The sequence below is a fragment of the Lytechinus variegatus genome, chromosome 9 (assembly GCF_018143015.1).
Source record: "Lytechinus variegatus isolate NC3 chromosome 9, Lvar_3.0, whole genome shotgun sequence".
NCBI classification, from domain to species: domain Eukaryota; kingdom Metazoa; phylum Echinodermata; class Echinoidea; order Temnopleuroida; family Toxopneustidae; genus Lytechinus; species Lytechinus variegatus.
The window spans coordinates 29,481,426-29,507,910 of NC_054748.1; the positions used below are offsets into that span (position 1 = coordinate 29,481,426).

At 36.7% G+C, this 26,485-nt stretch overlaps 3 protein-coding genes across 3 annotated transcripts; 1 reads left to right on the plus strand and 2 right to left on the minus strand.

The window, feature by feature from the left end:
* Nucleotides 1-1,150: 1,150 nt before the first annotated feature.
* Nucleotides 1,151-3,633, minus strand: LOC121421937. The gene is made up of 3 exons (XM_041616735.1): nt 3,189-3,633; nt 2,566-2,855; nt 1,151-2,440 (listed from the first exon to the last, which is right to left on the minus strand). The coding sequence occupies exons 1-3, from the start codon at nt 3,445-3,447 to the stop codon at nt 1,151-1,153; spliced, it is 1,839 nt and encodes a 612-aa protein (XP_041472669.1). The 5' UTR covers nt 3,448-3,633.
* Nucleotides 3,634-9,944: 6,311 nt separating this feature from the next.
* Nucleotides 9,945-11,309, minus strand: LOC121422030. Its single transcript, XM_041616832.1, has one exon. The coding sequence runs from the start codon at nt 11,288-11,290 to the stop codon at nt 10,379-10,381; it is 912 nt and encodes a 303-aa protein (XP_041472766.1). The 5' UTR covers nt 11,291-11,309; the 3' UTR covers nt 9,945-10,378.
* A 3,517-nt stretch (nt 11,310-14,826) lies between these two features.
* LOC121421600 (prostaglandin reductase 1-like) lies at nt 14,827-25,244 on the plus strand. Its single transcript, XM_041616354.1, has 9 exons — nt 14,827-15,087; nt 15,987-16,032; nt 18,464-18,514; nt 20,263-20,430; nt 21,052-21,169; nt 22,045-22,200; nt 22,985-23,090; nt 23,720-23,838; nt 25,095-25,244. The coding sequence occupies exons 1-9, from the start codon at nt 14,976-14,978 to the stop codon at nt 25,203-25,205; spliced, it is 987 nt and encodes a 328-aa protein (XP_041472288.1). The 5' UTR covers nt 14,827-14,975; the 3' UTR covers nt 25,206-25,244.
* Nucleotides 25,245-26,485: the final 1,241 nt, after the last annotated feature.

Consider the following 26,485-nt stretch of genomic DNA (forward strand, 5'->3'; position numbering starts at 1 on the left):
TGTCAACAATGATAAATACAACACAATGCAATGTACGAAGAATATTGTTTTGAAGATAATAAAGGTGAATTGATAATAAACAATATGTAACGTAGTATGGAATATCTAATTACGGTCCGTAAGTATTATACCTGGTCATAGATTTGTGCATATATTACCCCTAAATTCAACTTATGTCCCAGGAAACTATATATCATTTTAAAGAGGATATAATAAGGATTATGTTTAACGTATACATTATAATCATCAGTGTTTGAAATTCGACACCATAAGGAAAAACATACAAAATGCATTAAATAGCTCTAGTCAGAATTCTGATCATTAAATTCATACGCAAATGCTTGAGCTGATAGATGTCCCAATACTTAACGATATGAGTGATTTTTTTTTACATTTTTATTTTCTTTGATTTTTTATTGATTTTTCAATGTTTTATTTTAAAAATTATGCCAAATTATATATTCATGCACTAATTAACTCACATAATTCACACTTTGAACAAAATCCAGATCACTCATTTCACAGCTCTAGTAATTAGTTAATTTAAATATTAATTATGAATAAATAAATTTCCGATATGTACATATAAACGTCGGTAACGATATTTACAGCTGGAGTCGTAACAGAAATATAAAAATAAAAGTTATACAAAAAACAGAATCAATATATTCTATATACTGAATGAAAACATGAATAATAATGAATACATTAATTTAATTGATCTAATCTACTTTATGGAAGGAATGTTGGAGCATCAGCGTTGCTGTGAATAGCTCCAACATTCCTATCACCTATATACAATGATGAAAGTGGCAGTGGAGGTGGCAGAGGGTGGATTTTTCTATGTCTACTATAAATAAAAACATGTTATTATTCTACATTAATTTGTACAATTCTTCATAAAATCAAATGCAATTTAAAATATGAATAGATAATGAATACAATTCCTATATATACAAATAAACGTCGGTATAACGATATTTACACTGGAATAAGAAACATAAACAATCTTGAAGCATTTTGTTCATAAACATTCCATAAATTGAAATATCAATAATAACAGTAAAATAGTTCGAATTATTTATAAAAGAAAATTCATATATTTCCAATAATTCCACAGTAAAAGCAAGTATACAAGAATAAAATTAGTCTAAAAAGCCCCAGATTCATACACAACCCCCTCCCTTTCCGCATGCATCTCCTCTTCCCTTGATTTCCTAACCCTACTAGCTACCCTTTTCTTTTTTTCTACTTCCCTTGCCCTCTTTTCTGCATTTTTTAATCTTGAACTATCCTTTCTTTGCAATGATGACAGGGTATGAGCACTCATTTTGAGATTCAGGGCTTGAAATAGTCTGTTGCGACTTTGCTCTGCGCCACAGTTGAACGCCAGAACAGAAAGATTTGTTGCTATGCGAACAACACGTGGACCTCTCCACAGGTGTTTGGGACACCTTTTCCAGATGAGAGAATTTAAACTCTCATTCTGGTTTTGGGTATACCCTGGGAGGCACCTCTCTATGAGGTCAGGAGTACTAAGTCGCTTGAATGTAGGCAAGAGTAGACCAAGAAACGCCACATCAAGGTGATGGTCTTTGTCTACCATACTGCCTTTATTTTTATACTCACACCATTCGCCGTCTGGGCAGTACTGATGACGCACCTCATTATCAGGAAGTTTGACTTCATGATAAAGAACTGCCAACACTGCCCTTTGCATTTTCTCAACTGCCTTATTCTTGACCTTATCATCCTTAATTACTACTTTACTATTACTACGAACTGCATTCCTATAAAACTTACTTAACCTACCTATTGCCCCTGTATCTTTAGTCCCTGTCAGCCAACCCTTACCTCCCCCCACTGACTTCCCATCTGACAATTTCTCACCCTTCTCTATATCTTTACGAACTTTGTCTAATGCATTAGACATCCTTTTCCCCACATGACCTACACAATCTAACTTTTCTACCAATTTATTTTCACACGTACCATATATTTCCCTAACTTTATTGAATGATTTACTGTCCCCATCACTTACCATATATTTATACCTAAGATTATGTTTATCTATAGACCTACCCCACATTCTAGCTGCTGCTTCAACCTCCATCATCCCACTACTTCCCTCATGATTAGCTAAACATTCTTCTTCATGACCCTCCCACCATTCCCTGTACTCATCCCCTTCCCTATCCCAATCCTTCCTAACTTCACACTCTTTACATATCTTAGACAAAACTTCAAAATCTAATACCTCCCCAGTATCCATAGAAATTACCGATGCCACCCCATGATTGGAACGATGGCCACGCCTATGCCATGTCCCATCAAATGACACTGCCACTTCCACCACATCCCCCTCCTTGATGCTGCTGTCTTCCTCCATTGCAGACATCCGGAGTTGTTGGGCGGCTTCAGACATTTGTTGCTCACAAACCTAGAAAGCAAAAGGAGAAAAAAAAACCTTGTATAAATACTAGCATGTATGATGTCCCAAAGTAATATAGAAATGAATAAAAATGTTTGTAAGTTAAAGTATTATGAATATAAAAATATAATCACCTCTGTAGACTTTGAAGAGAGATGAGCCAAATGGGTCTGAAAACTGTGGTCGGCCACAGGAGGAGGCAGCCCGAGGATGGCACAAAAATCTGAGAGGGCCTCTCGTCCCAGACCATTCTCAGAAGCCGCCAAGACAGATCTTCGGTTGGCCTCTGCAGACTGTCCAGGACCCTCTGCTACGTTGCTACTGGTGCGAAAAGCTTGTTCCTGATGGCAGACAGAACAGCTCAGCACCAGTGTACTGCAGAGCCCAACCCGCTTGGTCTGGTCTTCATGGATAGTCAGCCTCCCTAAGCCAAAAAATCAGACATGTAACTGTAAGCTTCATGTTTGAGATTGCATGACTTCACAATTATAATATTTACTTACCTCGGGCTCCCAGGATCTACTGATTAATAAAGATCACATATGAAATGTATGTAAAAAACACAGGTATAATGTTAATTATGCTTTTAAAAATGACAAAGCCAAGTCTGATTTTGTATGCATTTCAATTCAATTAAAATTCGAATTCATTCATTCATTTCCCCCATATTTCAATAAATCAAGATAAAACAGCAAGAAAATTGGTAAATCATACTAAAAAGAGTATAGTGAATAGATGAAAACTCCATAAAACCTACCTCCTGGACATAAATGAGCATTGCCAAGAGCAGCTGCCAGCAGTTCACCATCAATGAGATAGCTGCCCTCCAAAGCTGCACATGGATTGGAACATGTGGGACTGGGATCAGAAATTCCAGCCTGGAGCTTCCTTACCGACACTGGATCAGTTATTGCCTCTTCTTCTGTCTCCTGTCCCATTTTTTGCCTTTTAACCACATGATGTGGTACCCCCATGAACCCCTTCCTTTTCTTAATATATCCTTGCCTCTTTGGCATCTTGAATTATGACGATATTTGCGATTATAATGATGATATTGAATATAATGTGAGTATGAAGCTCTCTGGAATGTGGTAATACAAAACACAGACGGCAATTGTAATCCTAGAGGGGGTTATCTAAGGTCAAGCACCACTTAGTCTTGTAGTTCAGACCTTTTTCTACAAAATGACACCACGATTGTTAAAATTGGATGAAAAATAATAATTTCATTGACAATTGAAAATAGGGCGAAATCACATTACGGAAATTCATCCAAGGTCAATAAAAACAATAGAAAACTTAACTTTTATTTCAATTTTATCATATTTCCAGGTAGAACATCATTCTGAAACTTTGTCACATTTATTTTGGGAGTATAAGGTATTCCTGTAAAAAAATAAAAAAAATGAAAAATTTGCCATTTGTATGCACTGATTAGTGGCGGTGCCCCCGCGTGAAGTGTGGTCAAGTGTGATCCCTCGCACTTGACCTCACTTCACGGTTAACCTTCCTCTTATTCTCATCACTCGTTAAGTTATGTCCTTTATTTTTAATCTATACAAAAGGATATAACAGTGCAGGTTCATCCAAATCAGTTGATGGTACGTCATGGATCCCGGCAGCCCAGTGCATATATCGAACTATACCACGTAGAAGGTTTTGAGACAGAGGACCACAAGCGAAAAGTCTCAAAGACATTACTGGACTTCACTAAGCAACATCTTCAAATTGAATCATCTAGGTAAGAGGAAAAGATAGAAAAAAGGGACATGCTCGACAAAAGCGCGTACAATGTTTCGAGAAAAAAATCCAAATCGGAGAAAGTGGGTATTTTCTCATTTTCTCAGATAAGGCATTATACACTGTAAAAACTGTGGCGTTAAAACTGACACCATTGGTTAATAGAGGACCACACACTGAGGTGTTAAAATAACACCCTAGAGATTGAACATAACACCAAAGAGTGTAAATGTAACAACCATAGGTGTTGTAATAACACCTATAGGTGTGAAACTAACACCACCAATTTAATACCGGTGTAAATAACTGGTGTGGTCCTCTATGTACACCGGTTAACACCACAGTTTTTGCTGTGTACCATGGGGGGATATCATAGCAAAATGATTATAAACGGTTTTGAATTTGGTAAATGATTACTTTACCAAAGTGATTAAGAACCTAATTCTTTACAATGGATCCCTCAATTTTTTCAGATCTTTATAATGATAATTGCCTTACATTTATATATAAAATAACATGTTTTGCTTGTGGAAAAAATATACATGCCTCAGTTTATATTGTTTGTTTAAGGTTCATTTCCAAATGACATTGTAGTTATTTTCGACCATTTTTATTTTGTTCTGTTGAACATGAAATAAAAACAAATTGAAATTGGATTGAAAAATAAAAAGTTAATGTGCACAGCAAAAACTGTGGTGTTAACCGGTGTACATAGAGGAACATACCAGTTATTTTACACCGGTGTTAAATTGATGGTGTTACATTTACACTCTTTGGTGTATGTTTAATCTCTAAGGTGTAATTTTAACACCTCAGGGTGTGGTCCTCTATCAACACCGCAGTTTTTACAGTGTGTTTGATGTCAATCAAGACGAGGAGAATACTCAATTTTTCGACGCTCAACGTCGAAAAATCTATCAAACGTCGCACTTCCTTCAAATTCCTATTGATTTCAGGGTTACACCTCATAATTCCGAAGGATCGTAATTCCGAAGGTTCTTAATTCCGAAGGTTCGTAATTCCGAAACACGTAAATTGCCTATGCCTCGATGTTTGTTAATCCGAAAACGCAAAAGGGTTCGTTAATCATTTCGGTTTCGGACTACGAACCTTCGGAATTACGGACCTCATTTCGTTTTCGGATTAACGAACCTTCGGAATTACGAACCTCATTTCGTTTTCGGACTAACGAGCCTTCGGAATTACGAACCTTCGGAATAACGAACCTTCGGAATAACGAAGCTTCGGAATTACGACTGTAGGCTATGTGGATTTGACCATGTTTTCCTCTCTGTTTCATTGTAGAGTCTCCATGATATTCAAGCAAACTGCAGGCAAAGACATCGGAATTCGAGGGTGGGTTGTGGTCTGACTCTCTCAACTAATCACTTATGAGGTGTCGTCCAACATGTCAAAGCTCAACAAAATAATCAATAGATATGTGAATACAAAAAATCTTGATGCAGTTATTTTAATCTTAATTGCCCTTTTTGAGGGATAGTTTACTTCTGAAACTGTATTTATTTATTGTTTTGTTCCGGTTGTAAATGGTGCTAGATTGTTAGTATAGGGGTAATACCGGAAAGCGTTTCATCACATTTTCGTCCGACAAATTGTCAGGTCTGACAACTTTCCTTGATTATGATTGGCTGAGAGGTACTGTTACCATAGTAACTATCAGATAAAACAGTACTTGTCGGATAAAACGTCTGACAAGTCCTTTCGCGGTTGTCAAAAGTGTGTCGCACACCTAATTGTAACAAGGAGGCAAAAAGGGTATTAATTCGGTACAACCTTTTCCAAGCTAATTGTGATTTGATGTAGCCAATCGACCCCTAAACAAAATAATAATAATAATGATAATAAAAATCCTTATGGTTCGACACTCCATTGCTTTTTTCCTTTTCTCAAATGGGAAGGAAATATTACTTAATTTTGGAACTATTTGACTGGCGGAAGAATAAGGGTTATTTCATTCTTTCAGGCGGTGAATGGGACCTCGTAACAAAATGTTCCCATTATATATGTTCATTTATTTCCTAAATGAAGATGTATCAACATACCCTTTGATGGTCAAATAAAATACCTTTTACTTGTAGTTTACATTGGTGACTGCCCCTGATTCACCAAAAAAGATGACAAGTCTCCCTTATTATATAACAAGCTGCGGCAATGAATATCTCATAAATTAAATCAGTTGTCAATCCATTTTTTTTATTCTTGAAGGACAAAATTTTGAATAAGCTTAATGGCCCGTATTCTGAAGTCGGGTTAAATTTAAAATCTGGTTTAAACAAGCAGTTTAACTATGGACAGCCCATAGTTGCATAAATCTCTAACAATATAATAAATGTATCAGCTCATTTTTTCGCGAAAATCATTTACTTTATTAAATTTATTTATTAAAGACCATCTGCGGACAAAGACCGCTTTCATGGTCTCTCTTTATGGCTTTCTTTGGTATATAAATAGTTTATTTATATTTAAATCCATCCACTTCCAAGCATTGTATCCATTATTCTTGATATCAATGTCTTATCATTGGTCAGTCGATATTGTTGTTATTAATTATTAACGTTTTAATAAGTACTTCTACTCTATACATGTACATTCACTTGAGTATTGAGGGAATTCTTTTTTTCATGAGTAAAAGGTGCATTTGTCCAATTAAGCCTCAACCATCTCCACTACTCTATATTTGTCTCCCTCTCTCACCTGTCGCTATCTGCCTCTTTTTGCCACCTATTTGTCTCTTTCTCCTCTCAACATCTCCCTTCCCCTCTCAATCCGTCACTCACTTCTGTAACTACACTCTTTTCTCCCGCCTCTCTCCAGTTTCTTCTTTCATGCGTTACAAAAATATTCAAACAAACTCCTGCAGCCCGTTCGCTTGAAGCTAGAATATTTCATTCTTTTTATTCAATTAATTAATTTTATCCTGCCCCGCTGAAAAGAATACAGTGTGGTCTTCTAGTGTGTTCATATCCTGTTCACAGTGTGGAAAATAATGTGAAATCATCTTCACACAGTCCATTACGTGAGGATACTACATGGGTACTCACACTGCAGGGATTCGCCGCCTGCGAAATTATTTTCCCCATTTAGTTCCGGAACCCAATATGAATATTCATGACTTGCGTCACTGTATCAATTTGATAAATGTTTAAGAATTGGATATAAATAGAACTAAGCCTAAGGCCTGTGGGTACCTGCAATTTGAGGGAGCTGTTTCATTCATATGGCAACGCGAACGACCTCGACCACGCGCACGCGTAGGTCTACTCTTATTCCGAAGAGACAAGCCATGAGTATTCATATTGGGGTCCGGAACTATATGGGGGAAATCACTTCGCGCCCCGGCCCCGTGTGAGATAATCTCTACATTGATACACTTGAGCATTTTCATAGTGTGGATAATATTATCACAGTCTACATAAAAGGAGAATGAAACATTTGGAACAAAATAGCTTGTGTGAAAACAGAAAAATCAAAGAAACAGATCAACGAAAGTTTGAGAAAAATCGGACAAATAATGAGAAAGGTACGAGCATTTGAATATTGCGATCATTAATGCTATGGAGATCCTTACATTGGCAATGCGATAAAAATGTGTGATGTCACTTGTGAACAACTCCCCCCATTACTTAAGTATATATTTCATTTAAACTGCCTATTCTATCATCTATCAGTAGATCATGTATTCTTTCTATAGGAGGGCATGTAATACAGATTTTAAGAAATACATCATGTATAAAGAGTTTGTATCACCTTATGAAAAAGCAGAGACACTTGGGGGTATTTTAAAGTCCATCAAAGGGAAAGTTGTTCACATGTGATAGCACACATCCTTGTCGCATTGCCAATTGGAGGATCTCTATAGCATTAGTGATTGCAATATTCAAATGCTCATAACGTTATCATTATTTGTCCGATTTTTCTCAAACTTTCGTTGATCTGTTTCTTTGATTTTTTTTGTTTTCACACAAGCTATTTTGTTCCAAAGATTTCACTCTCCTTTAACGTGTACACACTGTGGAAACAAACACTGTGAAAGTCTCCATATGTAAATCACATCTGACACGTGCATTCAGTGTGAGATAATAATAATCATAACACTAACAATATAGGATTTGTATAGCGCACGTTTCGACCTTGCTAGGTGCTCAAGGCGCTTCTATATTACCCCGGCTAAGCCAGTCTACCGATTCTGGTGCGCACAGCTTTTTGAGGAATTACTTCCTGCCGGTACCCATTTACCTCACCTGGGTCGAGTGCAGAACGATGTGGATAAATTTCTTGCCGAAGGAAATTACACCATGGCTGGAATTTGAACCCACCGGCCCTCTGTTTCAAAGTCCGGAGACTAATCCACTGGGCCACAACGCTCCACGTGGATCACCTTCATATTATTATTTTTTTGCATTTCTACATTGCGCATTATACCTCCACGTATAGTTAGTTGTATGAACACACTGTGAACACACTGCTTTGCACTATACTGTATTGATTGTTACCAACTGGGCTTGCATTTACCAGCTCACTACAACCAAGACAACCAAGGCAATAATAAAAAACAATTGCAGTAAAGAATCACATATTGTAAAGGTGATTACGAGTTTGAAATTAATTTGGCCAAATAAAGGGCAGGCGCGGATCCGGGAGGGGGCCGAGTTGGCCCCGCCCCCCCTATTTTTTGACAACATGCAGAAAAAGTGTACTCTTTATCTTGATAGAAACTACGAATAACCGAAAGAAAAGTAAGAAAGAGGTATTATACCCATGATGTGTAATTTATAGTCTCGTAACGGTCGGCCCGACCCCGAAAGGAAACAAGAAAAGGTTAGGGAAACAATTGTAAAATAGACTTTATATGAAAAATTTCGCTCGCGCTTCGCGCTCGCATTGCCTGTGTAATGAATCCCATTCAAGAGGATTAAATGACACTTCCTATTATATCCACTTCTGAAATCAATTTGCACACAATATTCGCACATCAAGCTTTCATTATTTTGTTTGATTTACACAAATTGTTATATCAAAATTCTCAGCTCGCGCTGCGCGCTCGCATTGTTTGATTTGTGAGATACCTATCTTCTTTGGAAATTCTTTCCAAAATTTGTCAAAATGCTCTTTTATCATGTCAGTATATCAAAAAATTAAGCTCAGATGCTTCGCGCTCGCATTTAATTGCTTGAGACACACAGCTTGTTCTTTATTTAAATAAAAACGCGCTTAGACAGTCCAGTTTTCAGGTCGGAATATCAAAAATTTTGAGCTCGAGCTTCGCACTCTCATTATTTATTGCTGATATCCTCTTCATTAATCACTAAAAACAGTGCTAATTGAGTCCCTTTTCACGTTACTATAATCAAATTTCGGCTCGCGCTCGCATTGTTAAGTTGGATACTTATCTGTTTTTCATGATTATAAAAACTGCTCAGAATCTTCAGTTCTAAGGACATAAAATATCAAAGAATTTTAGCTCGCGCTTCGCGCTCGCATTATATATTAAGACCACATGAGATACCTTATCTTGTTTATAACAATAAAAACTAACATATATTTAAAACTTCAGTCTTTAGTTAGGACTACCCCCGGCCCTGAAAAACCAACAAAAAAATCAGATTATAGCGGCTAATCGAGAAAAATTTTGATGAAATTATTTTCGGCTCCCCCTATTGGCGAAAGCTGGATCCGCCCCTGAAGGGTGGGGGGAGGGGTCAATATTTGAGGATAACATAAAGATCGCTAATTTATCGATACAGGTCTGTCCTCAACTTTATGTGCCTCGGGCCTATTAAAAAGATATAAAGTTGTACATTTTACAGTCGGTTGTGATGAATTTTAAGGGTAATTTAGCCCAATGATTGTAAGGCTTTTAAAGAAAATGAATTGTGATATTTGACTCATCAATTTAATTTGATCTATACGTTCACAATGAACGACCGGTTAAATTGAATACATCTTCAATTACAATTTTGATATTGAACTGGAAATTTACATTACCCCTGCAAGAAAAGGCATTCAGAATCTCAAAATGAAACAAGAAACCCCAAAAAATGAATAATTGGTCTAGTCTATCAACCGATCATAATTTTTAAATTATGATTTGCCGATCATTCATTTTTTCGCGCTTCCGGTCACGTGACGAGAATGTAATTGAATAAATGTAATCGATGACTTGATAAAGATATGTTCGATTAGAATTTAATTGCTATTGAACTGGATATTCACATTATCCATGGCACCATTCACCATGACACTGGGAAACTGGGGGAAATGGCGGGAAAAAGCATCCAGAACCTCATCACGTGACCGGAACCGCGTGACCTGTACCTGCCGGTCTTCGTCCTCTAGCAACATTTTGACATCTTTGATGCACACGAGCCGACCATTGGGGAAGGCCAGGCAACGCAAGCTGGTGAGGAAATAAAGATCCGGATCTATCTCCGTGAAGACCTTTGTCATCCTGTTGTCAAAATGAGACACGGAAACTGATTGGTCAACGTGAATGCGGATGAATGAAATCCAGCCATCTTGGATGTATTCACGGTGAGAGATCGCTTCTGATTGGTGGGTTTCTTTGCAAAGCTGATAAATGATCACGTGACCTTGACGTACGAATCGATACCGTGTGTTGGAATCGATATACACGGGCGAATGGTGCTCGAAATCAAGCGGGACCAAGCGAAGTATAGGATAACCCATTCCGACATCAAAAATGTGCCGAGAACCTTGCTTAATGATATTGTCAATGATTACAACGACGTGTATGTCATTGTAGACGAGACAGTCGCCAGAAACGAGATGGGCTTCGAATTCTAGAGCGCAAAGCAGCATCCAAGCGAAAAGGTTGAGTTGATAACAGAGCCCTCCTTCTTTAGAAGTGACACTCTTCTTGATGTCGGCTGATGTTGGTAAACTCCGAGCATCCGGAGGAGTTGAAAGAGCTTTGACAGTCTGGTAAGGGACGTGATGCGAGAAAGCTTTGATGAATTCGTTGAGGAAAGCGATCTTATCTGTCTTGAGCTTTGATAATGCGGACTCAAGATTCAAGACATCTTGTAGGAAAGACAGGGCTTCTTCCCGAGTTATCTTGTAGTCGTTTGCAGATGCCATATTAGTTGACTGAACGGAATTTCCTGTTCGTCCTGAAACATTAATGAGAAGTTACAAAGACATATTATTAGGTAATCTGTCAATTGACAGATTAAACGTTTATTTCGTACGAATTTTATGTTTTATTTATTCTTTATTTCTATTTTTCCATCCTTTTCTTGTTCCCATAAAATCTCCAAAACTATCATCAATTTTCTTCAAAATATTATCATGTCATGTGTATGAAACAAGCTCAAGGACAAAATATCATCGTGACGATATTGTGATCTGAAACTGGATAATGATTTATATACAGAACAAGCTGTCTATCTGAATAAACATGCGCGCGTTTCAGATTTCGACCTCGAATTTGGGCATTCTAAATACCTTTTTATCATGAACATCAATAAAGCAAGCGCGAAGCGCGAGCTTAAAATATTTGATATTCCGATCTGAAAAAGGGTCAATTTAAGTTTAAAAGGCTTCCTACTTAAGCGCTTCAGGGGATCCTGCATTCCGACCCCCACACCACAATATTTTGATCGTTCGCGTGTTGGATAGTGGAGCAGTCCAGATTCTCAACAAGAAATTTGGAGCTTAAACAAAAGCAATTGAGAATGGCTGAATTAGACCATAAAAGATATTTTTGCAGAGCACTTTTTCAAAATTAATTTGTAAATCAAACAAAATAATGAAAGTTCGATTTCCGAGCTGAAATATGTTTTGCATATTGACTACTACTACTCCTACTACTACTACTACTACTACTACTACTACTACTACTATTACTATTACTACTACTACTACTACTGCTGCTGCTACTACTACTACTATTACTACTACTACTACTACTACTACTACCACTACTACTACTACTACTTCAACTACTACTACTACTACTTATACTACTACTAATACTACTACTACCTAAATTAACCGAAAGTCCTACTAGTCAAGTACCTCTATAAACAATACTAGAACATTGGACATAACAGATTCATTAATTTTTATTTAGGTTTATATTTCTTTACATTCTATGTTACTTTTTTTATAATTATAATCATGTTATATTATACTGTTTTAGTAATAGTAAATTTAGTAATATTCATGTGCCATAAAGACAGGTTGTAGATTGCTTTTCTTGTTGTCACCTCAACTTGATTTTAAGTTGATAAAATCAAATGAAATGATTAAAAATGAAATGTATCAAGAATATTACGAATCTGTTCCGTTATTTGTACGATGAAATGGTAAAATAACATTCATCAGGAAGTCAAACAAAACAATACTACAAAATGACAAATGGAAATAATCATTATTACAAATTGAAAATGGTTTGATATTACCATAGAAATTTGACAACTGGATGAATCAATGCCATATTGATGAAAACAAATATACGAATTTACATACCACAATTACGTTGTCGACAAGAACAAATTGCATTTAGATTTAATGAGCTTGTGTCCAGTCGTGCAAATGTAATATATTTTCAGTGAGAATCACATGATGTTGTTTTACAATCTGCAGTTGTCTAGGCGCGGTAAAAAACAACAACCTTGCTCTTCATTCCATAATAGGCCTATGAATTCTTATATAGGCGTGCTATAATTCCTCAGTAGCTAGCCGAAACCAACTCGAGACCGATAAATCCCCCATAACTATGATAACGAGACAATAGGTGTATATCACCAGTTTAGATGTAATGGTCAAGTTTACATCCCAGAGATAAAGGTCAAGTTTGCACTCCTAAGCTATAATATAATAATAATAGATTCCATAATCTAATTCTATCATTGGCCTACTTAATGAGGCAATTGCCCCCATGTGTGTCCGCCACCCCGGTCCACGAAATGAAAGAAAAATGGAGAGAGATAAAGAGAGAGAGAGAGAGGGGGGGGGGGGACATTAGTAAAAGAGAGTAAAAAGAGAGAATATATTGTTTCTCTGAAGAATGTTTGTTGCAAGAATCTAGGAGCAACGCCAAGCTATTAAATCAAAGACTTTGGAGTTCTAATTCCTGAAGATAAAAATGCAAAGTCCTTGTTTTGATAATCAGCCAATCTAATAAGCCTGTAACGCAATGTAAAATGTAGTACAGTGTACATGTATTTGAGGGAACTTTTACCCACAAAGCATTAAAGGCCTTTCTTTAAGTTCTCTTATTTCATTTCATATTTTCATGTATTTGTTTATTGGCATATTATGTGATAATCGTGTATGTTATACTTTGTAAATGTCTTTTTGTCGAAATGAAATACATTTTATTTAAAAAAGAAATGACAGTGGTTTTGGGGTTTTGAAACGGTTATCCTCTCTTAAATCGAAATTCAATTTTGTGATAGACTTTCAGATAATTTTCAGAGTATGATATCGAATTTCACTCCTTTCCTTTCTTTCTATTTAATTTATATTTCTTTAGTGAATGCGAAAGTTTTATGGAAGGGGGGGGGGGCAGGGTTCAATTACAAAGTTATTGATCAGTTACGTAATTAATTACATTTTTTAAGTAATTGTAATTTGTCATTGAAATTTTTGAAGGGAAAGTAATTGTAATTGAAAAATTGTAATGGACTTATATTACTGTCAATTACTTTTAATTACATTCAATTACGTAACTTTATAACTTAATTCATTATTCAATTTACTCTGAATTGCTTCCTTCTCTTTTTTCCTTAGTTATGTTTCTCTTACATACAATAGTATCCTTTCTGGTAGATATTACCCGTGAACTGAAATTGAGTGTATAGGCCTATAACTCTTAACACGAAGCATTTTCGTGTAATATGTCGTTGAACTTTGATACATCAAGTTCAAACACAAGAGAGCTCATGAAGGGGGATGCCGGCTGGTCTATAGTCCGGGTACATACTGGATTGCATTAAAAGAGGGGGAATGCTCCTCAGGGAGGGGATATATATTTGACTACCGGTAGTCAAATATATTGCTGTACACACCCGTGACCCCCCCCCCCCCAAAAAAAAAAAAAACGGGTTTAAAGTTAACTAGCCAAACGTGTTGAGGGTATGTTCCCCCCCCCCTCCAAAGCTTTTTCCCCGAGGTCATATTTTGGCGACAACTTGTTTAGGGGCCAAAATGTGTAAATAAAGTACGCGAAAAACTTGTTTAGGGGGTTATTTTGAACACAGAGAAAAAATTGTTTAGCATGTTTAGGGGGTGTTTGGAAATTCCTTGGTCACGCGTGTGTACAGCAATATATTTACCACCCCCGGGGGGGTAGGCTCCCCAGGGGCAGGCAAGTAAATAAACAGGTGAATTAACATGCATATATAGGCCTATATTGGGAGTGCATCCCACGAAAGAGATATGGATTTTGAAAAGGAGTGGAAGACCTAACCAGTTTACAAGAAATTAAAGGATTGATTTATTTTGGTGAGTGAGGGAGACACGTCTGTGACAGATGTGCCCCTAGCGACCCCCCCCCCCCGACACACACAAACCCACACTCGGTTTTCACGTCATTCTGAGTCGGATTATCACATGTGAAATTGTACTACGACCCTTAAATCTCTGACTTTGACTATTCACTTGTCGGGATCGTAAGATAAATACTGAAACCTGCAGTGTAGTTTGCTCCGGCTTTCCCACACATTCTTCAGACCTATAAATTACACACAACCTGCTATAGGAGGTCAAGATCGAGCAACAGTATCGGATAGCCAGAGCACGTGCGGTGGATGGTAAAATGGCTGCTACAACGGGAAAGCGTATCGTGCTCGCCCAAGCTTTTGATGGTGATGTTACGGAGAGAAATTTTCGCATAGAATCTATTCAGGTTGACGCTCCTCAAGATGGAGGTAGGAATGATCTTTCTTTTTTTTGTAAGATTGATTGCATTGATTACATGATTTTGAATAATTGAATATAAATGAAAAACAAAATTACATTTATGATTTTTTAAATAATAATTTGTAGTGGTCTTTAAACATTTTTAATGGGTGACAATCATAACCTACGTAACATTAAAAAAAGTAATGTGTTATCATTTATTTTCAATATGTTTCTATTGATGTGGAAGAGCTGTGGTGTAGTGGTTCCGACTCTTGCCTTGTAAACAGAGGGTCGTGTGTTCGAATCCCACCGCGGTCTAGCGTCCTTTCACAAGGCGTTAATCTACACTTTGCCACTCTCGACCACTCTCGACCCACGTGCAAAATGGGTACCCGGACGAAAGCGAAATATTTTGTATGTTTGATTTGATTTTGCCAGCGCCATAATAAGGCTGCGATCAATGCAAGGAATGCTCCCCAGGCAGTGGAAATTATGCATTTTTCGTGCAGGATTAAAATGAATCCAATGACAGGGGTAATAATTAGACCAAAAGCTTCGGTCTCTGTTTTGTTGGTTGTTCAGCTGAACTTCGTTGGCTTCACTCACCAAATACGAGGAGAAATTAAAAAATTAAAAAATGTTAAAAAACTCCTCGAAACAGACGGCTGCCAGCTGTCTAGGGTAATAATATGCTGTAACGCGCTTTGAGCCATTCTGGGAAAAGCGCTTTATAGAAATTGGCTATTATTATTATTATTATTGTTATTATCATTATTATTATTATTAAGAAATGCATGAAAAGGTCATTGTGACGTTTAGCATGAATATGTCTACAGGAGCAAGAATATAGGTCTTCATTTGATTAATTGCAATGCATTTTTTTTTAAATCATAATCGTATTTTTTCTCGTTTAATCATTTTGCAGAGGTGTTGCTTGAAGCTGTTTATCTCACAGTCGATCCCTATATGAGGTGAAATCCTTGGTTCTATTTTCTTTTTTTCGTCATAAGTCTCTATAAGAACATGTTGATTGAAGTGCATGTATCCTTGGAGGGCTACAGGGGCTGGGGGCTTCAGCCCCCCCCCCTCCCACTATGAAAACCGTTCAGCGGCCCCTGGGCTATATGTATCCGTCTATTCTGTTTCAAATACACAATCAGCGCCACGGGCAGGGGGCAACCGTCCTTGATGATTTTTCAAGACTTGTGGGAGGGAAAAAGAGGTGAAAATCTGGATAGGGGAGAAAAGGAAAGGAAGAAGAGTATAAAAAGTAAATGATGTCTACATAAACTCCCCACCCAGGTGTAGTAAATGGGTACTGGTAGAAAGACATTCTTTGAATGCTCGAGCACTTGGTCAGGGTAGCCGTGCTATACATCGGGGTAATGAGTATGCAGAGCTTAAAAATATTGTATTAAGCGTTAAATAAATGTTTCTTATTATACATGTGTGTTCATCAAAAAAAATATGAGGTCACTAATTTTTCGGCCATTTTGCCTCTTTCCTTGCACCACCCATATTTGTACTTTTAACGGAGCTCCATATATAAATTTGAGGTGTTTGAGAACCATTTTTTTTTGCTTGTCAATTTTTTTTACCTGTGTCCATCTCCCAAAATTCAGGTGGACCCCCCTAAAATTTTTGCCTTCCCGCTGCCAATGAACATGTGAATATTATGGGCCATGGAAGGAAATATCGATTGCAAGTCTTTTAATTAATTGTAAATTTGCGATTGATTGTTGATCAACTCCTTACACTAACAAAAATGAGTCAATATGCTACAGATCGAATCGATCTATAACTTGTAAGTTTGCAACTAAAATTTGAAATTGATTGAAAATACTTTCTTGCAGCCCCCCCCCTCCTTTAGACTAAATGGGTGTCGGTCTAAAGCCTATACCTTAAAACGTTGAACATACAATTTTACTATAAGGCTAATGGTTATTATCAACGTGGAGCGTTGTGGCCCAGTGGATTAGTCTCCAGACTTTGAAACAGAGGGTCGTGGGTTCGAATCCCAGCCACGGCGTAATTTTCTTCGGCAAGAAATTTAACCACATTGTGCTGCACTCGACCCAGGTGACGTGAATTGATACCTGGCAGAAATTTATTTCTTGAATTTTAGTCCAAGTAATTACGGCTGCTAAACCACAGCTGGAGTAATAATATCCAAGTCCTTTGGAAGCGCATAGAGACATTATTCATAATTTTGATATGCGCTATACAAGAACCGTATATTATTATTATTATTATCATTATTAGACAAACTCATATTGATAAGGTACGAGTAGATCATATGGGGTTAGACCAGACAGAAATTAAAGGTCAAGTCCACTTCAGAAAAATGTTTATTTGAATCTATAGAGGAAAATCAGACAAGCACAATGCTGAAAATTTCATCAAAATTGGATGTAAAATAAGAAAGTTATGACATTTCAAAGTTTTGCTTATTTTTATAAACAAAATAGTTTTATGAACGAGCCAGTTACATCCAAATGAGAGTCGATGATGTCACTCACTCACTATTTCTTTTGTTTTTTTATTGTTTGCATTATACAATATTTCAATTTTTACGAATATGATGATTAGGACCTCCTTGCCTGAAGTACAAAATGTTGAAATAATAATAAAATACAAAATAAATAGTGAGTGAGTGATGTCATCTGTTCCCTCATTTGCATACCGACCGAGATGTGAATATAACTGTTTTATGAAATGAAGTGAAACTTTAATTTTTTTTTATTTTACATCACATTTCATCATCAAAATTGTGATGAAATTTTCAGTGTTATACTTGTTGAATTTTTCTCTTTTTATTCAAATCAAGTGTTTTTTGGGGTGGACTTGTCCTTTAATAACAATGAGTCTGCAATAAATCCATATTGGGCGAAGTTCGAGTGGTGACGGTTATGATAATCTGGTAACAACATGGTGTAAAACAAATAGACCCAGACGGATGTCATATCCGTAACTTCGATGTTATATGCAAAGTAAGACAATTATCTCATTGATATTTACAAGGAGCAGATCATGCTTCCATTGAGTTTTATGAAGAGATTAGATACATAAGGTTATAGAAGACATTTCAAACACAATTTTGTGTGTTCTCCTATGGAGAATTTTCCAATTGAGTCACATTAGTTATGGTGATTATATCCATTCTGGGAGACTTCAAATCAAGAAATGATAGAAGGCCTAGCTTGTAACATTAGTAGCTCTTTCATTATGTATTTAATAGAAAGAAAGAAAAAAAAAATAATTTCATGAGTGTCTCTAGTTCGTTGTATTACACAGTAAAGGCGCTCAGAATGATGGTTGACTATTTCCAGCCTGAATATTTCAATAAACACCCCCTTCTCCTCGGCATCATAACCTTTTCGTTTTCTTTGTCTTTTTTTTCAGAGTATGGGGGATCCAGGAAGGCGAGCTGATGGTTGGAGAACAAGTGGCCAAGTAAGATACTGTTAAAGGTCAATATCACCCCAGAAAAATGTTGATTTGAATAAAAAAAATGAAACTAGCATAACGCTGAAAATTTCATCAAAATCGGATGTAAAATAAGAAAGTAATGACATTTTTAAGTTCCACTTATTTTTCACAAAACAGTGATATGCACAACTGAGTTACATGGAAATGAGACCGTCGATGAAGTCCCTCACTCACTATTTCTCTTGTTTTTATTGTTTGAATTATACAATATTTCATTTTATACAGATTCGACAATAAGGACCAACATGACTGAACCATATAGTATTAAACAAATCAATGCTAATTCCACATGTTAAGGGAAGAATTAATCGTTGATTCACTTGACAATAATGCGAAAATTATACTATTTCATATTTCACATAATAAAATACAAAAGGAATAGTGAGTGGATGACGTCATCTGTCTCCTCATTTGCATACCCACAAGGATGTGCATAGAACTGTTTTGTGAAATGAAGCGAAACTTTAAAATGTCATAACCTTCAAATTTTACATCCGATTTTGATGAAATTTTCAGTGTTATGCTTGTTGGATATTTCTCTTTTTTAGTCAGGTTGACTTTTTGTTGGGGTAGACTTGTCCTTTAAATTCTTGCATTCACGGGGAAGCCAATGTTCAGGATGGAAAGGACATTGTGTCTCACATGCACAGTGTCTACTATCGTGTGGAAAATTGTGGAACACACATGGTTAACATTTTGAGCATATCAACATTGTGAATTACATAGTCCAATGTAAGTGAACACACCATGAACACTCACACTGGAAATGTGTCTACAGTGTAGAATTTTCCTCACACTGTCGAACCTTTCAACAGTGTGAATCGCATTTTCACATAGTCCACTGTGTAAACAGACTCTGGACATCAATACTGTATAGAAGCATCCACAACGTTATCCTCATACTGTTATATTTGAGTATTTTAACAGTGCGAATTACATCTTGTCACAGTCGACTATATCAACACACTGTGGACAGTGCACACTCGCACTTACAGGTGTATAGAATGTGAAGTACTATTCACGCTGTTAAACTTGAGCTTTGAATCACACATTCACAAAGTCCACACTGTGAGCACATTGTGAACACTCACAATGTTGTAGAAGCGTCCTCGGTATGGAATTACCTTCACACTGTTAGATTTGAGCATTTGAACAGTGTGAAACACATCTCAGCATACAATACACCCTATGAACACAATGTGTTGTGAGCAGTAGACAACAACTCTTTATATATGTGTCCACAGTGTGAACATATCTTCACGTTATCTTCTTGTGTGAATCACATCTTCACACAGTGCCCTGTGTTAACACACTGTGAACAGCGAAAACTCACAATTCACGCTGCTATATTTGAGCATTTTACCAGTGTGAAACACATCTTTACACAAAGTCCACAATGTTAACACAGTGTGAACAAAATCTGAATACACTATGTGATTTTGTGTTCTTGACAACTGGATGGATTGCATAGATTTTTATACTCATTGTGAGCACCAAGGAGAGAATAGTGATATAGGGTAGTTGCAATGACAAGCCATACTTCAAGCACCCACGTGATACACTTTTAACCAATCGTAATCCAAGATTCATAATGTGTTTCAAATTTAATAATAATCATGATAATGCTGATTCGTGGTTTGTGTAAAATGATTACACATATTGGTAAGCGTGCTCTCTCTGTCTCTCTCTGTCTCTCCCTCTCTCCTGATCAGGGTTCTGGCGAGTCGGGATAAGAATATCGCCGTCGGTTCCTTGGTACAGGCACAAAGTGGATGGACAACACATTCCGTCGCCAAAGGAAGTGACGTCACACCGATACCGTCATTTACGTCACCCGATTGGCCAAAATCACTTGCACTCGGTGTGTTAGGTATGCCTGGGTACGTATTCACACTCTGATTGGACGATCTCATACGATGACTCTTTTCTCTTTAACTAAATTTGAAGAAAAAGGTATGATTTCCTCATCTTTTTTTCTTCAACTTTTTCCGATTATTCATGGATAGAACTTCAACGAATTCGTCATTTATTCATAATTCATTATGATATATGCATGCTTCATTGTCCAATATTGATTGTTTCTTTGAACCTTTCTTGCATTTTAGGCAGTAATCATGAACATAACCTGTTTATCCAAATAGGCAAAAGACACGCTGGCCAAGATTGCACCTCACGGCAAGAAAGCATACTTGTTCTTTGACAGCAGGATAAAGGAGCATTGCACATTAAATGCCTTGCTCACAGGCATAGGTGCCGCGGCTGGGGATCGAACCCCGGCCCTTTTTATGTATAGCCATGCAGGCGCCTTAGACCACTCGGCCACGGCACCTCCACTGGTTCTTGTTGCAGCAGGCCTTTGTGTTCATTTTTTCTACGACTCTCTATGTTTTTTCCCTTGTACTACTCTCATTCCATTGTGACAGTGTAAACCTGTATGAGAACAAGAATCGAATTGATTTCTGGGAGTCTTTTTTTCGTTTGTGTTTATTTGTTTCTTGTAGAAAAACGGCCTACTTTGGGTTCCTGGACAGCTGTCGTCCTAAATCAGGCGAAACTGTGGTGGTCAGTGGAGCCGCTGCTGCAGTGGGTGCCGTAGTGGGACAGATAGCCAAAGTAAAGGTAAAAGGGCTTTCACAAGTGGATATTTTAGCCAAACCTTTCATCTTTTAATCTGACCTTTCAATTTCCCGATATAATAATTCAGTTCTCATTGATATCAAGAAGTTTTTTCTTGATTAATAATAATAATCAGATATATATATATATATATATATATATATATATATATATATATATATATATATATATATATATGTATGTGTGTGTGTGTGTGTGTGTATATACAGATTAATAGATTTTAAATTCTGTGCGTGAATAATAATTGAAAGTTTCATTATCAAGAAATATGATTATCCCTTAACTAACTGGAACCGGGTTGTCTATAAAAAAAGGAAATATTGAAATATATATTGCCTATTTAAAATAGGCAGTGGGTTAAAATGGCATTCCATGTGAACGTCTGCATTAGCGTCAGGATGTGACAGTCCCTTTAGACCGGGTGGTCCCACAAGGGTGCTAATGTCCCCTTTATTAATTTTTTTAAGGGATAAAAAGGTGGGAAAAGGATATAGGGAATAATTGCGTTAAAAAAAGAAAAGGAATAATTCATCACAGAAACTTGTTCTCATACCCCTTCTCTTTTAAAAAGGAATTAAACCAATACTTGCTTTTGGGCCTTCTTGCCTCCTATTCCTGTAATAAGCCGAGCAAAACGACATTTCTTTAAATAAATACCGAACAACTTCTTACTCATCCGGAAAGAAAAATCTTGACCCTTCCCCCTAAATAATAGCTAAAAAGCATGACAAAGATAAGACATGTAATTGGAAAGTTTGTATGCAAATACATACTGTTAAATGTGATATGCTTCTTGATTAACACAGGTTTTCTTTTATGAAATCAAAGATGATCAATACATTGATTTTATTTCCTAGGGATGTCGAGTGATTGGTTTCGCCGGGTCTGACAAGAAGGTCCAATACCTGAAGGAGATAGGATATGATGTAGCAATTAACTATAAAACTATGGAAGACCTGGACAAGACTCTCAAAGAAGCGGCCCCGAATGGCATCGATTGTTACTTTGATAATGTAAGTAATGTATCTGCTAGAATGGACAGTGTTCCACATTTTGTCCAACTGTCTTCACAGTGTATGCTCAGTGTGTTTACAGTGTTTTTAGAAAGTTTTCACAGTGTATTCTCAATGTGTTCACAGTGTGTTTAGAGTGTTACACAGTGTATTCTCCGTGTGTTCACAGTGTGTTTAGAGTGTGTACACAGTGTATTCAAAGTGTTTTCACAGTGTGTTTAGAGTGTGTTCACAGTGTATTCTCAGTGTGTTCACAGTGTGTTTAGAGTGTGTTCACAGTGTATTCAAAGTGTTTTCACAGTGTGTTTAGAGTGTGTTCACAGTGTATTCTCAGTGTGTTCGAAGTGTGTTTAGAGTGTGTACACAGTGTATTCTCAGTGTGTTCACAGCGTGTTTAGAGTGTGTTCACAGTGTATTCTCCGTGTGTTCACAGTGTGTTTAGAGTGTGTTCACAGTGTATTCAAAGTGTTTTCACAGTGTGTTTAGAGTGTGTTCACAGTGTATTCTCAGTGTGTTCGAAGTGTGTTTAGAGTGTGTACACAGTGTATTCTCAGTGTGTTCACAGTGTGTTAAGAGTGTTGTACACAGTGTATTCTCTATATTGGGGGCTTATCACGACGTAATTTATGTTGCAGTGATTATTTGTTATTGTTTTTTAAGGCTACATTGCTATTTAAATACGTGTTATATATTCCGGTAGCTACTGCCTTGTCTTTACTTTTTAAATTACAATATATTATTAACCAATAAAATGGTATTCATTTTGTATTCATTATCTTTTCAGGTTGGTGGAGAGTTTTCAAGTACTGTGCTATACAACATGAATGTTAAAGGGCGTGTATGTGTGTGTGGGTCCATTAGCGCTTACAACGCCAAGGTCCGCCCAAAAGGTATGGACATCTCCAAAAGCTTCAAAAGAATTTCAAATATATTCCCTTAATTATTTTCCTTTGTTGTGCTTGAATTTTCAGAGGTGAAGGTCGAGGAAAAGCAGGGGGTGGGGCGACGTACATTTACGAGGATGCCTGAATATTAAAAGCGATAACCCTTTTTGTGGGAACACAAATGGAACAATTTTCTCTGCCCCTACCCCCCCCCCCCATCATGAAATCCTAGATCCGACGGTACATATTGAATATAGAAGATTAATCTTATAAAAAGTATTGATTACAGTTTGTGGTAAGTCAGTATTTAACTTTTAATGTGTCTAAAGAGCAATTACAAGACATGATATAGAACTCACTAATGATCTTCCTTGATAATACGACGGTCACACGAGCAAAACCGACTTCCCACCGACCAAATATTGACGTTTGAATTAGAGATCAAGTTACATCCACTTTATTCATCTTCATAGCAAATATTGTGCAGCCAATAAATCGGCAAGGTTTACCTTTATTTAGAGAGTAAAAACCACTATTATTTGTGTTCTTATATAGCAAGTATTATTCAGGCAGCATTAAATCGGCAACGTTTACACATATTCAAAAAGCATTAACCACTATATTTGTCTCAATAGCGAGTATTGTCCAACCAGCGATAAATCGGCAACGTTTATCAGTCCAAGGTATGATGGTGTATGATTATAAGGAGAGATTCCCAGAAGCCTTGAAAGACATGATGGAGTGGATCCAACAGGTATGTATTCAACAAGTAGAAATCGCCAATACATGAATAATGTATACGTGACACAGCGTGACTCGGTATGACACAGTGTGTTCAAAATGTGTCACAGTGTGTTCGGTGTAAATTCTTAGCAGTGTTACAATAATTCCACTGTGTGTTCACATGGTGGATTGCGTGAAATTAGGACTGACGCTGGTAAAATACTGCAAATGAAAGAGTGTGGAGACAATTCCACACTGTATGTATGTATTCAACACGCAGAAGTCGCAATGTCAATTAAGAACACAGTAGTTCGGTGTAGCAGTGTTAAAATAATTCCATACAGTGTGTTCACATGGTGGACTGCTGTGTGAAGTTGGGACTCACATTGATAAAATACGGCAAGTTAAAGAGTGTGAAGACAAATCCACACTGTATGTATGTATTCAACACGCAGAAGTCGCAATATCAATTAAAAACACATTGTGTTCAGAATATGTCACATAGGCCCGTATTCTGAAGTCGGGTTTAACTTAAACTCAGGTTTAAAGTTGTGGTTTAAGTATGGACAACCTAATAAATTAAAACTTTGATACTTTTGGCTTACCATACTTAAACCACAACTTTAAACCTGAGTTTAAGTTAAACCTGACTTCAGAATACGGGCCATAGTGTTCTGTGTAGCAGTGTAAACACAATCCCACACAGTGTGATCACATAGTGGACTAAGTTGGGACTCACACTGATAAATACTGCATATTAAACTGTGGAAGCAAAATTCCACACTGTGGATATACCTCTACATTGTGAGCATCCACAATGTATTCAGGCAGTTGACCATGTAAGGTGGAAAAATGCGATTTGCACTGTTAAAGTACTGGAATTTAAGAGTGTGAAGGCTATTCCTCAGTGGACACCTCTACATTGTGCTACAATGTGAATGTTCACAATGGGCAGCTTACATATATATGGACATATATAGATTCCAGGTTGGTGTTAAATCAAGACCGGGGTGTTAGCAGTGCATCAGCTCTTCTTCTTGTTTACTCCCAACTTCTTTTAATTTTCAATATATCTACTATTTACTGTTTTACATGTTATGTTGCATGATTTTCTGTTTGTGTTCATCTTCTATTCATAATTTTGTTAAGTGAAGAAGAAAATTAAAATTTATTAAATGAAAATAAATCTTGAATACTCTAATCCATGCAGAAATTTACTTCCAATGTTGTTTCTCTAACGTTTATTGCTTCTTATCTGTTTTTCCGATGATTTCTTTTTTTTCTTAGGGTAAACTCAAGTACCAAGAACACGTCACCAATGGATTTCAGAATACCCCCAAGGCTTTCATGCAACTTTTCACGGGGGAAAACTTCGGAAAGGCCATCATCAAAATATAGTCCTATCTGGGTACCTGCGGATAGGCCACCCCTCAACCGCCGAAAATGCCGCCCACTGTCAACTATGCCTATATATAGGCATAGTTATAACTATTACACTCTAAATTTCAAGGATTTATAAATACACGCAGATCAGCATTTAGTGACAACTGACCAGCCAAATTACTTTAAAGGATTAACCTTTATTGATTACTTGAAGTCATATGTTAAAATCCAAAAAGTTTCTAATTTGAATCGAATATTGGTCACTATTCGTCTGTTGATTTCTGAACTTCATTTGCCATTGTTTTGTTTTTGAAAATACAATTTTGTCATCAATGAATTCAAAGGAAAACACATGTTTTCTGTAATATGACAGCTTTGCCTTCGTTAATTTTGAATTTTCACTGTTTTGTAAACTTTACTCCTATCTTTTTTTCTTTACAAATTTTTTTGCGAAAAAATCTCAAAACATGGCTTTAAATTTGGCTTGAATTTGGTCGCCAATAATTGCGCTATCTTAAACCTGATACAGCTCTACGCTTGTTGATCTGAAGCGCCACCGCATGATCTCGAAAAAGAAAAGATTGATTGTAAAAAAAATGTTAGTGCCAAAATAATTGAATACGTAATTTAATAATGTTGTGTTAAAAGCACATATTTGTTATATTTTGTGATGTATTTTTGTTTTTTAACTACGCGCCGAGCATCATTTCTTGTCATGCTGTAGATGGTAGTAGGTTTATCCCATGCAATTGGTACATGAAATATTTATTCCAGAATTTATATGATGTTGTAATGTATGTAACCTTTATTAACGTGATGGACATGCTGCCTTTCAAGTGAATTAGATTAAAAGAGATGAGAAAAAGATTTAAGAGATAGAAAACGAAAGCCTTTAATTTAGTTTCTATTTGTTGTATTATAAACAAAACTGTAAAAACTGTGGTGTTAAAACTGACACCAGTTGGTGTTAACCGAGGACCAAACCCTGAGGTGTTAGAATTACACCCTAGAAATTGAACGTAACACCAAATATTTTTACTAACAACCAAAGGTGTTGTAATAACACCCACATGTGTAAAACTAACACCACCAATTTAACACCGGTGTAAAATAACTGGTGTGGTCATCTATGTACACCGGTTAATATCACAGTTTTAAGTCTTTCAAACAACAAAAAAGGTTAAAGCAGAAAACAAGTCGGTCACGTGATATCTGTCACGTGATGACAAATTGTAAATGTCAATAGATTGATAGTAGATCATTTTTGTTTGAAATGTTTTTCATACACTCTATCC